General features: G+C 30.9%; 1 protein-coding gene across 1 annotated transcript; it reads left to right on the top strand.

Moving 5' to 3' along the window:
* Window positions 1-958: 958 nt before the first annotated feature.
* On the top strand, window positions 959-3013 carry ARR9 (response regulator 9). Its single transcript, XM_047297653.2, has 5 exons — window positions 959-1432; window positions 1542-1648; window positions 1805-1882; window positions 2338-2408; window positions 2521-3013. Exons 1-5 carry the CDS (start codon window positions 1327-1329, stop codon window positions 2885-2887), a joined length of 729 nt encoding a protein of 242 aa, XP_047153609.1. The 5' UTR covers window positions 959-1326; the 3' UTR covers window positions 2888-3013.
* Window positions 3014-14159: the final 11146 nt, after the last annotated feature.

Here is a 14159-nt window from a genome sequence, read left to right as displayed (position 1 = left end):
GTGAAGCGTGGCCATGATGAAGGGGAGAAAAGAGGGAGAAGACATTAGAAGATTTAGGTGAATTGGCCCACTAGTTAGTGCCTTTTCACTTTATCGTTTTCTCGCATGTGCCCCGTTTTTTCTACCTTCAACATCAGTACAATATATACCTCCATGCCATCTATCTCATATTGAATTCAATCTAATCATGTAACAAACACTATAGTTTTTTTTTTTCTTTTTTTACTTCTAGAGAGTCAATACAACTTTTACATAATTTCTCATTGCGCGTTTTCGATCCTCGTCATCGTGTTTGAAGAAATGGTGGAATATCTATTTAAAGAAAAATGTGGATTTTCGGTAAAGAAAAGTAATATGTGAATATTTTTGGGTGGGAATATTATATTATAATGGAATCGGCGTTCACGTTTTTATATGTTTGTCTTTTTACTAGATTAGAAGAGTGTTTAGAAAGTATGTTTGTTGAAGGACATCAAGAGACATATTCATCCTATTGCATGCGTTGAAACGCATGTAAACTAGGAATTGATTGATTAAAAAGATATTAAAGTTTTGATATTTATAGAAAAGAAAATATGAAATATGAGTGGATGATGATGGATGGATGTGCATGGGGTAGATGCATGAATGGATGGGGATGGGGATGGGGATGGGCATGGGCATGGGAAGCAAATCTTAAAAGGGAATCAAAAGAAATTGGCCTCTCTTTGCCACCAGTCTCCCCCACCTGCCCAAGATATGGTAAGCGCCACATGATTTCACACCCAGGGGAAAATAAAAGGCACCATTGCTGACCTCACCTGTATCTCTTCAAGGGATTTTTGTGGGTCCCACCAACACACCTTTCTCTCTCTACTTCTCTTTCCTCTTTTGCCTTCTTCCTACTTTCTACTTTCACCACCATTTTCTCTCTCTCACCCTCTCCTTCTTCTATCATCCATATATATAAATAAACCTCACTCAACCCATCTCTCAACCCTCAACAACCCAAAAATATTCACTAAGATTTATTTCTTTTTTTTATTCCTTCATTGTTTCTTCCTACTCTTTATCTTATAATTTCCCATTGCTTCCTCGGTAATTCAAGATCAACTTGGAAAATTTTCAAGATTTCGGATGAAATCTGGTCGGATCTTGCTTTCTGGGATGACGATTTTGGTGGGTCTTATTTCTATACAAACCTATTCCTCTTCATCTCCATCTCTATCTCCTTCTTCTTCCTTTCTCGTCTTCCTCCCATAACACTCACCAAAAACCATTCTTCCGACCACCCTTTTTTTTTCCTTACACCTCTTGGCTTCTTCCTCACTCCACATCTTCAAGCAAATGGGGATGGCTGCAGCAGAGTCGCAGTTTCATGTGTTGGCTGTTGATGACAGCATCATAGATAGGAAACTCATCGAGAGACTCCTCAGAACCTCTTCCTACCAAGGTGCTTTCTTTTAGGCCAACATCCTTCGCAAAATTCATATTTTTTTCTCGGCTCTTGTTTCCCATGTTGTCTGATGAGAAGGACCCTTTTCTTTTTTTCTCAATGGCAGTTACTACGGTTGATTCTGGTAGCAAGGCTTTGGAGTTTCTGGGGTTGCGTGAGAATGAAAACACCAACCCAAGCATGCCATCTGTTTCTCCCAACAACAACCATCAGGTATGTTGTTGTTATTTTCTTTTTTTGGTTAGAATGCATGAAGGTGTTTTGATTTAAATTTTAAATTCAAATTTAATCAACTTTAATGTTTTTAGCCATGGATCAATCTCTTTGTATGGGGTTCTGAAATTCTTTTGGAATTATATGTGTTTGTAGGAGGTGGAGGTGAATCTTGTGATTACAGATTACTGTATGCCTGGCATGACAGGCTATGACTTGCTTAAGAAAATCAAGGTATGCTTGCTTGCTCTGCTTGCTCTGCTTTCTATTCCCTCTTTTATCCATTATATTCCCCACTTTTCTTCTCAGTTTTTGTGACCGAGATTATTTTTCCTTTTTGCAAAGGCCCTTGTAGATGACTTTCCATTTTCAAAGTGTGCATTCATTCCGATTTGATGTTGTTGGTTAAAGTTGTCAAGTGGAACTAGTTTCATTTCACACCACACAAAAAATCAAGTATAATCTCCTGGAATAATTCCACCATCTGCTTTTCAGTTTTCCACCCAAAACAAATCGGGTTCAATATCTCATCGAAAGATTTTTCTTTTCCTAAAGCTCCTACTTTAGTAGCTGTATTTGATTTTAGTGAAAACCCGTTTGAGAATCTGTGAAAACTGTCTTTCCTTCACTTATTCCACCTGGAACCAACAGACTCAAAAACTTACATAGGATTCTCTTTGATATTTCAGGAATCTTCATCTTTGAGAAACATACCAGTGGTGATTATGTCATCTGAGAATGTGCCTTCAAGGATTAGCAGGTCAGAAGAAGAAATAGTTTATCGTTTTTTGAATTTTTTTTTTCTTTTTCCTATGAACATATATTTTTTTGAAGTGAAGTTCTGATGAATAATATCTGAAACTGACAAATAGATGCTTGGAGGAAGGAGCAGAAGAATTTTTCTTGAAGCCTGTGAGGCTGTCAGATTTGAACAAGCTTAAACCCCACATGAAGAAAACTAAGTTGAAAGATCAAAGGCAAGTAACAGCAGAAGAGATTGAAAACTCAGAAGTTCTACAGCAACAGACACAGCAAATTCTCCAAATTGACCAGCAACAAGCACCAAAACCGCAAGATCCCCGACCAGAGTCAGAGTCACGTCCACAACCAACTATAGAACAACAGCAACAATCACTACAACAAGCCAACAATAACAAGAGGAAGACCATGGAACAGGGGCTTTCCCCTGAGACTGACAGAACAAGACCAAGATACAGCGGCATAGCTACTGTTGTATGATAAAAAAAAGGTTAAATATGTTTTTTTTATTAATTTTTTTTGAGTAAAAATTAAAATTAGATCATCTTTCAATTTAATTTAGTTTTCTAATTTTGAAAATACATAAATTTAGTTTTTGTGACTAAATTTTGTCCAATTTATTTATAGTTTCAAACGCAAATAACATTAGTAAAACAGGGAAAATAATTCAAATAAAATATATTTCATAAATTTAACAAGATTTAGTTACAAAAATTAAATTTATATATTTTTAAAATTAAGAGATTAAATTAAACTAAAAAAAAATATTGAATTGAGTAAGAAATAGGATACCAAACTTGAAGTCTGAATGAATTATGATTACTTCCTTGGTAACAACCAACACACTTGAATAATTCTTTGATTGAAACATGATAACAAACCCACAAAGGCAACTGATTCTGATAAAGCAAGAGACAAATGTATGAACAGAAAAAGTTCTTTTTTTTTGGTACAATGTAGCATTTCATTTACCAAATCGTAATTCATGGCAAGTGAATACTTAAATGGTATGAATGAAAAGTATTAGTTAACTAATTTAATAGACTGCAGAAAATAAAAATAAAATTTATCTACAAAACTCCGCTAGGTACTATGAAAATAGTATATGATTGATCAACGAAAGGTCATTGTTACCGATATTTATATATTCTTTCACTACTATTGATTTAAGGGTTACTTAAAATTTTTAAATTTAATCGTGGAAAAATTCTGTTTGTCGAATTTTGTCTTTTGAAAAAAATATTTTTTTTTCAAACAACTATCTAACAACAGTTTTTAATAGTAAATATTATATTTAAATTATAAAATAAACGTAAATATATTTTTAAAAAGAAATAATAATATACTTGGTTGTATATTAAATATATGAAATAATATTTAATATTTGATCGTATATTAAATAGTGTGTCAAAATATTACGATTTTTTTTTGTCTTTGATATAGACCTGTTCCAGAAATTCGTGGTAATATAATTTTGGCTGTATTTATATAGATAAAGAATTTTAAAAAAATGTTTATTCAAGTAAATAGATTTTACTACAAAGATGTAAATTATTCTAAAAAGACAGATCATGTACTATTTTTATAAAATTGAGTGAAACCCGTATTCTCTGTATATTTTGTTATGATATTTATTTGTGTTAGAAGTCCTAACAAGTTATGATGATTAAAAATTATTTCATTTAATTAAATTATCTTGCTTTTTCTCATATTTATGGTTAAGATCCTTTATTTATTATTTCTTTGGATTATTTTTAGTCTAAACATTTCTAGGTGTTATAAATATATATATATATATTTGTAAAACACTTCTATTACTATTTATCATATTTTATAGGTTTAATTATTTCGGACATCCCTATTTGTGCAGGATCGTCTCAAATGCTTTAGGTCCTTTATTATGAAAATTTGAATCAATTTAGACCTCGTCATTAATTAGGCTGAACGACGTTAAAAATTTTGATGCGTGGCTTGGTGACATGAGCAAGTGGTACTGACGTGGCACACATTAGTAGCCTGAGTTGACTTTCTTTTATTTATATATTTAAAAAACTGGACTTAAATCAAAATGCAGCGTTTTATTTATGCAAAACTGGTTATTAGTTAGGTTCTTTTAATTTGATTGTTGACTGGGTGTGTAATTGGGGAAATTTGGAAAAATAATTGGGATTTCAATAAATTCCTAAATTGGAAGATTGAAATCCCTAAGGAGAGCGAGGTTCGTCTTCGACCTTGTTCAGCTAATTGTTGAAGGGTGTTTTGGTGCGACGCAGGTGGGTGGATGTTGAACGTAGTTGTTCGAAGACGATGTCGAATGACCATTCTTGTTGTTCGTCGACATGCAATGTGTGGCGGAAGGATAACCCTAATGTGTATTCACCGATTTGCCACTGTGGACTGAGATGTGCGTTGAGAACTGCTAAAACTATGAAGAATCGTGACAAGTAATTTTGGGGATGCTCGAAGTATAAGATATGATTTATTTCACCTTTGTATTATGTGGAAGTATTTCTGAGAAGAGATTCTTGTTTATACATAGTGGTACTGAAGACAGTGGTTGCAACTACTTCAAATGGTGCACTGATGTTGCGGAAAATGAAAGGGCACATGCTTGAAGTTTGAAGGAAACAAAGAAAGTTTGTTGCACAATGAAAAAATGAATAGTAATAGAAAAATGTTAGTTAAGTTAAAGAAATTTGTCTTCAGTGTTGAAAAGTGGATGAATGTTTTGATATTTTTGGTTTGTGTTTTATGTGTAATAAACACAATTTTAGTTTCAATGTTGATGAGAATGGGCTAATGTCTTGTAAGTGTATTGTAGCTTTCTTCCATTTCAATGAAAATCAGACTTGTTTGATTTGTTTATGAGTAACAAATTCAATTGTGGTTATGGAATCCGATATAACTAAAAAAGGTTTTTTTTCTTAATTTGATATATTGTAAAGAGAGGTCTATATATTGGTTTTATATGGTATGGACTGAGCAATTAGCTGCCACATGCATAAGAATATGGAAACTTGGGATAAATGTGAGATCTAAAGCTGCATAAGAATCTGGTACCATATCAGTGAAATTTAAAACCAGTGTAATGTAAACATGTACCCCACTAAGACTAAAAAAGGACTTTTTCTTTGCAACACGCATATGTCATGACTTTAGATACGTGATAAACAAATATATTCTTCTAGCATAGTGAAAGAAAACTTGTGAAACACCTGTATGCGTGATAAATATTTATGAATTTTGGCTAATCTATAATATCTTAAAAGGGAGAAGGGACTGGTTTATGTAATTTTATCTGGAAAAAAAAATCCTTAAACACTTGTATGATTAAGTTGTCATAAATACTCATGAAACTTGTCTGATATGTAATACTGAGATTGGCCAATAGTTTTGATGCCCAAATGTGCCAGTTTGATGACATGTACTGTCTAAAAACAAGGAAAACCTCCATCACACAATAATAAGACATATATTGATTTTGTGATTAAACCTGACATATATCTTCAAGAATATATCTGGACCAAGATGTACAACAAATATAACTGATGTATGTTCATTTCATTGATAACCAGTGATAAACAAACCAAAATTAAACATCAAAATATAGAGTGATAAAACCACACTGACATTGTCTAAATATTAAATAATTGTTGTCTTATACAAAAAGATATGACAAGCATTACAATTGTTCACATGACTTATACAATTCTTCCCATGCTGACATTGTCTAAACATTAAAATTGATCATTTATCCCCTTGACCTACAACTTCATCCTGATTTGATGATGGCATCATTGGTTGAGTTGATGGGTTAGTTTCTTGTGTTTAGTGAGAGTTAACATCAGGTGTCTGTGTTGATTTGGTGCAAGAAGTCCTATTGTGGCCCAGTTCCTTACAAATGCCACATCTTTTCTTTAAACCCCCCTTCCTCATTCTTGTGTCGTCCTTGACCAACTCTCATTACTCCAACTTTCACTTCTTTGGTCTCAAGCAATATTCTTTTTGGTGGAGGAAGGACATCAACATATGTCGTAATCTCCTACATCTTGTTACCATTTATTGGATACAAAATTGAAGAGTATATTTCTTCATATGTTGACTTCCTAAAGCAACATGGTATGAAGTACCCTACATCTAGATTTAGGAATTTCATAGCAGCCAAGGAGTGACAACATGGTATGCCAGTGATAACCCACTTCCTGCATGTACACAAATTTTCATCTAAATTCAGTACAAACTTGTCACCAACTTGGGACACATGGCGAACTTCAAACATCTTGTTCGCTGACCACTGTAAAGTGAAAAGAAGAAAATTAATAATCAATAAATCATAAACAATATTGCATTTAGGTTACCTCATAATCCAATATTTAGTTAACTGAGACTCCTTATTTAGTCTAGTCTTGATTTTAGGACAAATATCCCCAGACAATGATTGCATTTTTGTTCTGTTAGTTGCCCATCTCTTCATCAAGTAAAGGCGGATCTCCTCCAACATGCTTGTGATTGGCTTAGACCTTGTATGCACCATTACACTATTGAAAGCCTCTAACATGTTGTTTACCGAAGTATCACATTGAGGTGTGCTACTAAATCTTGATCGTGACCAGTACCTATATTGAATAAGGATAATAAATATTAGTGTTGAAAGTTAGGAGGGATTTTTAACCATGTTCAACTATTAAACAATAGAAGTATAAATACAAACCTGGGAGGGATTTTTAACAAGTATTTGAAAGCCTCGTTATTGAGCTCTTTTATATTTCTCATTTCTGATTCTCATGTTTGTGGATGGGTTGCGGTAGCTGCCTTCCACATAAATCCTTGTATATTGGTCTTTGAAAGACCCATCAACATGGTATGAAGCAATGGCCTTTGCCCTATAAGCCATGCATCTAGATACACATACATTCCATTTTCTATTTATCTTCTCACGAATTTCCACTCCCTTTACTTTGGGATTTTCTCTAACAGTTTTTTCCAACCTCTTACCAAGTCATTTTGCATTACGTAATCTTACTTTGTACTCTATACTACAACTGTGGTTGTCAACAATTGTCCTTAATTGCCACGTATGAATGACTTCCATATAAGCACAATATGCCATCTAGGGGCACTCTCCTTTAGTACCCATACATTTTAATCTAATTATCTTCTTATCATTTTTAACATATTTAATATTTCTGCCATTTTCTACTGCATATGTTTTTATGGCATCCACAAATTCTTGCTTGCCAGCAAAATAAGTTCCCAAGTACCATTTATAATCTACCATTGTCTTAGGCATAGAGAATGTTACAAACTTCCCATAACCCTCATCTTCATCATCTTCTCCATCACTTTCTGCTTCACTGTCTAATTCATCGGATTCACATTCATCATCGGACAAATCTCTATCATCATCGTTATTTATTCCATCATCATTTACATCACAAACATCAGATTGCACATCAACTTGGACATTACCAAACCAATCTCCAACTCCATCTCCTACCTCCTCTTCTATATCACAATCAACATTTACATCAACCAGACCTTCCATATAGTCATAATTAACCTCATCATCATTGCCATCATCATCATTAACATCCCTACCACTAGAACTCCAACTACGAACATCAGCAGCATCCCTTTCAAACTCACCCACACCAACCTCTGTTTCAATTTTACCTTCAACAACATGATCACCCTCAACTTTTTCTTTGAAACAACAACTGTTTCACTCGTACCATCACATTGACCTCTCTCACCTTCATTGCCAGGCACCTCACATTGTCTTTCACTGTCCTGTTCACATTCACCTCACCTTGCTATTAACATTCACCCTCAACCATACCCCCACCTTGCTCTTCACATTGACCCCCAACCATACCCCCACCGTGCTCTTCACATTCACCCTCAACCATACCTACATGTTGAACTTCTACTTCAGCTGTATTATGAGGAACATATTCTAAAAAATGTATCACCTCAGGTTCATAGACTGTGTGAGCAACAAATAGACGCACCTCACCATTAAGCCTGTAAGACCCATGAAAAAGAAAATATTTATAGTAGTAAATTTTAGTATTTTATTAGTAATAATAATTTTAATGGATAGAAAAAATGTAAATTTTGGATATAAAATTTTAGTAATTTTAGAAGGAGAGGTTCAAATTTTTGGTAACTTATTTAGTAAAATTTTTTAAATTGAATAGTAAAAAGTAAATAGTAAATAGTAAAAAGTGAATAGTAAAAAAAAATTTTCAGCATTAGGATTCCTTAGCATGGAAGAAATTAGGATTTCTTAATATGGAAGAAACTAGGATCAGAATTGGTGAGTAAATGATTAAAATATTATTTTTTTAAATAATATTAAAATAATAAATAATATTAAAATATTAATGAATAGTAAATTTTTTTTTTACTATAAATAGCCATGGGAGGGAAGGGTATTCTACACCAAGAGAAGAGAAATCAAGTGAGAGAAAGTTAGAGAGAAATTTTTAGTTGCAAGAAGGGTAGAGGTTCTGAAAGGTTTCGGAGAAATAAATTCAGAGCGAGAGAAGTCTGGAATAGAGGTAAGGGGAGCTAATCTTTCTTGTATATGATTTTTATCCATGTTATGATAATGAATATGAGTTATGAGTATGTTAAAATTTTGGTAATGGTAGTTATCTATTCACTTATATAAATTTAGTTTTCATGATTATAATTTTCTTATTTTCGAGTTAGTATGGTAAAACTTTTCTTTTAATTACTTTGACCGTTGGATTTAGCTAAAATTTTAATATATGAATCCTAAGACCTATTTCTTCACTTTGACCGTTGGGATTTGTAATTAGAAGTCTGTACTTAGAGAAATAAATCCTGCATGTTTGAGTAAATTAATTATCTGTTACTGAGTCATCTCGGTAAAATATATATTACGACTTATTTGACCGTTAAATCAACTTGAAAATTTTATATATGATTTCTAAGATATATTAATACACTTTGACCGATCGGATTATAAATTGAAAGTCTATGTTTGGAGAAAATAATTTTTAAGTTTTGAAAAATCTGATGAACACTATATTTCTGTTCTTAAGTTATTATGGTAAAAATTTCATATATATTTTATTTACCGTTAGATTGAGCCCAAAATTTAGTATGTAATTCATAAGACATATTAAGTCATTTTGACCGTTCAGATTTGTAATTAAATGTTTGTGCTTAGGGAAAATTAGTTCCGCATTTTGAGTATAATTGAAAACCACTTAAAATTCTGCACCTAAGTTACCTCGGTAAAACCTCAATATCTATCTAGTTAACCGTTGGATCAACCTGAAATTTTAATATATAGTTTATAACAAATAGTGAATTATTGTGACCATTCAGATTTGAAATCGGAGTTACAGATTTATAGATATTAATTTCGTATCTTCTCAGAGATCTCAATATTGCTTAAGTTTCTATTTTTTTGATATCTATATTAAATTTCGGTGTTAATATTATATGCTGTTGTTTTAAATCTGTAAATAAGAAATTTGTTAAAAACTATTTGAGGAACACTTTGGCTAAGGAAAGACTTGGTACTTAAGTTGTCCATTGTGACGCACCTCTCTTTCCTGGAAGTCTACTCGACAAGTTTTTAACTTAAATCCTATTGAACAGATTTTGGACTGTTAAATTATTGTGTAATATATCTTGTTGGAATATATTCAGTTTGTATGATTTCTGAAATAATTGGACTTTATTAGATTTGAAATTATGCATCTGAATATGATTGTGAATTATAATGATGTGATTTATGTGGAGAGTATGTGAATGTATGCGATATAGTCAATTTGTATGACTTTTGGGATGGATGGACGTGATGCATATTGGTGTATGCATTCTGATTTGGTGTTTGATGCATATTGGTGTATGCATGATGCATATTGGTGTATGCATGATGCATATTGGTGTATGCATGATGCATATTGGTGTATGCATTCTGATTTGGTGTTATATATATATTGATGCATGCAATGTGGTTTAGTGTGTAACTCATATTTGTTTATGTAATTTGATCTGGTATCGTGAGCATAGTATGGTTTGATATCGAGGTATGTTTATTGTATTGAATTGTTAGCTCACCCTTACATGTGTGTGCATGTGAATGCGATGATCGTATAATGCGTGATATTATACGGGAGCAGATGAAGAAATGTCGTCTGAAGCAATACGAATGAAGAAAGAGATCGAAGATAAGTTAGAAGGATTCAAGTTATACTTAGGAGTTTATAGTTGAAATCTGAGTTTAAAATATGTATATCAACTGTGAATTTTTAAGTGTGAGATTACGGGATGTTACCGTAAATGTAATAATATGAATTATCCAATGTGAGATATTGGGATGTTACAAAGCCTAGCTAAGGTAATCATATGCATGGCTCATGTGTTATCCAACAAAGGCTCCAACCTATTTTCTAACACAGAACTACCACCTACGTAGTACCACAACTCCTTAAACCCATCATAACCTAGCCCTTTTACTACACTGACTACAAGGAAATAGCTCCACATGTTTGGGTCAAACGATAAAGTTGTACTCTCCCCCTCATACATAAGTTTCCCTTCATTTATGAAATTTCCTTCGTGGTGGAAACAACTTCAAAATTTTCTTCCATGACGTACAACACAAAACTTATATTTTAACCTATAAAGTAATAAACCACAACAAAAATTATTAAGAATATATGCAAACCACAACCCACTAAAAAATACAATCCAACAATACTTTAATAATGGGGGACCACATTGCAATAAAAAATGAAACATTATAGACCATGCAACATTGTGGGACAACCATAAAAGGACAAAATCATCAAATAATTCAATGAAAAGCGCATTTACTAACCTAAACACGTGATTCACCTCGAACACTTTCGTCACTGCCTTCCACGTGCTTCACCGCCAACCGCTTGCCGATTCCACCGAAATAGCACCGATAGATCACTCCAAAATCTTAAAATGAAACCTATTTGCTCACCACGTGTACGAAATAGCACCGAAATAGCCTATTTTCCCCCAAATTCCAACCATAACAACCAACCCTCAATAAAACCCTATTTTCCCAAATTTTCCAATTTCACATCCAGTCAACAATCAAATTAAAAAAACCTAACTAATAATTAGTTTTGCATAAATAAAATGTTGGGTTTTGATTTAAGTCAAGTATTTTACATATGTAAATAAAAGAAAGTCAACTCAGGCAACCAATGTGTGCCACGTCAGTATCATTTGCTCATGTCACCAAGCCACAACATCAAAATTTTTAACGCCGTTCAGCCTAATTAACGGCGATATCTAAATTGATTTAATTTTTTACAATAAAGGACCTAATTGAGAGCATTTAGAATACGAGAACTTATTTGAGACAATTCTGCACAAATAGGGATGTCCAAAATGATTAAACCTATTTTATATCTATTAAAGTAACATGTTATATATTTTTGTGAAATAATTCTAATATTATTTTATCATATTTTATACTAGAAGCAATATTGAATATTCTAATTTAGGAAAGAAAGACGGTAATAAATGGTGTTTTCGTTCAAGTGTCAGTAAAAAGAAAGTTTGATATTTAATTTTTATCGTTAGTGATTAATATATTATGTTGGTAGAGAGTTAAACTTACTATTTTCTTATCCTTCTTTTTAATTTTACCACCAAATTACTTTTATAATTTCATCGGTATGAAGTTTGATGATCAACTATATATAATAATTGGTGATATATACATAAAAAAAACATTCATATGAATATTAGGATGTAAATTAAGTTTTTTCAGTTTAAATTCCGTGTTCTAGTTTGAAACTTTGGAAAGACGAAAATGAAATTAAGGTAGACAAAACTCACGTCAAACAAAAAATCATTCCTTTATTTAAGGTCCGTTGCCTTAATTTACAGTTTTCGTGCCAACAGAAGATATGTGTTTGTCATTATGATAGGCTTTTTCGGAAATTTCACACAACTTCTGTCCAGTGGAAGGATTCTCCATTCAATCCTATTTAATTCTTATATAAATATTATAATAATATTTTTATTAAAATTAATATTTTTATTAAGTATATTTAATAATATTAAGTTCTTTTGATTTATATTTTTCTAATTAAACTTTATTTATTTGTTTTTAAATTTTAAATATATTTATTTTAAACTGTTATAAAACTGTTTTAAAATTAACATTTAAATTTATAAAATTATTATTTTTAAACCAACTCTAGCAATTGTATAAAATATATAAATATTTATATAAAATTTAATATAAAATATAAATTTAAATAAATTTAATTTTGTTAAATATATTTAATAAAAAATTTAATTTTAATAAAAATATCATATAACATATTTTATCTCTCAATTAAGAAAATGATGAAATTGTTTTTTTAAAAGAATATTGAGACCGAGAAAAAAATAATAAATACAAAAATTAAATTAAAATTTTTTATATAACATTTGTCTAACAGTAACTTATGAGATTGTCACTAACATATCATATTCTCTATTGAGATGTGAGAATTCTATTAATTGTTGTTATGTCATGTTTTGAATAAAAATAAAAATTTGAAACAAAATTGTTTGGAGATCCAATAATCCTAAAATTTTAAATAATTTGAGTGGTTGTAGCATTTTTACATAGATCTTAAATGTCATTATCTAATGATATCTTAGAAAAGAATGTTATTGGTGAGGGGCCTCTCGTTCAATTACCTAGCAAAAGTCTATAGATCATAGACTAACACCATTATTTGTCTAAAAGGACCAAAATTTATGTTTATTTAACATGCCATAATTTTTATCTTGAAAGATGTGCAATGACAATACAAATATAGTGGACAACTTGTCATAAGTCATGCTTACTTACCAAATTTAAGCAAAAGATTATTATTTTTTAATTAAGATACGTATATATTCAATTATTATTTTTATTTCTAAAGTATTATCAATCTGGAAAATATCTACTAGAAGATTTAGGTATTATTTTTTCCTTCCTTTATTTTATAATAACCGGGCTTGACCATAATTTTAAAAGAAATTTTTTACTTAAAGAAAAGTTTAATTACCTTTTCAATTTTATTATTTCCTTAAACTTGATTCTTTCAGAAAAACAAAATATTGAACTTCAACTTAAAAAAAAAACAAAAAACCAAAAAAACAATAGACATTATACAATCAACTTTTTTTAATTTAAAAACAAAACAATATGACTCTTGAATTTAAGCAATATACATTAGCGTTATTAAAATATACATTAATCACATTTTATTTTTTTATTATTATTTTTACATTATGTATACATTAAAAGTGTTATTATTTATTTTGGCAACTATTTAATAAGTTAGCTAAATAAAAAAACAATTATATTGTTGTATTTTCTAAACATCGAATAATTTAGCTGATTTTTTTTCATTAATAATCAGACTAAATTTAATTTAAAAAATAATTAAAATATAAATGTGACTAAGCGTTGAAAAAACCTACTAAACCTGACTACTTAACTGAGAGAAAGAGTCTTACTCAATCATATTATATACACATAAATTTATAATTAGTTTTAGTTGACAACACAATTCGCATAAATTATTGAACCTTTCTATCACATTCAGAAGCTTTTGAACCATTTATTTTAATTTTAACTCGTTTTGTCTTCAAAAAATGGATTTAAAAATATTAAAATAAACTGTATTTTTGAAAAATAAATTTTTAATGGATAATTTATTTACATATATATAAAAGTAGT

This window comes from Vigna umbellata, chromosome 5 (genome assembly GCF_029865625.1).
Source record: "Vigna umbellata cultivar VRB3 chromosome 5, Vumbellata_1.0, whole genome shotgun sequence".
NCBI lineage: Eukaryota > Viridiplantae > Streptophyta > Magnoliopsida > Fabales > Fabaceae > Vigna > Vigna umbellata.
The sequence above is the reverse complement of the archived record's forward strand: the minus strand, read 5'-3'. Positions and strand labels throughout refer to the sequence as shown.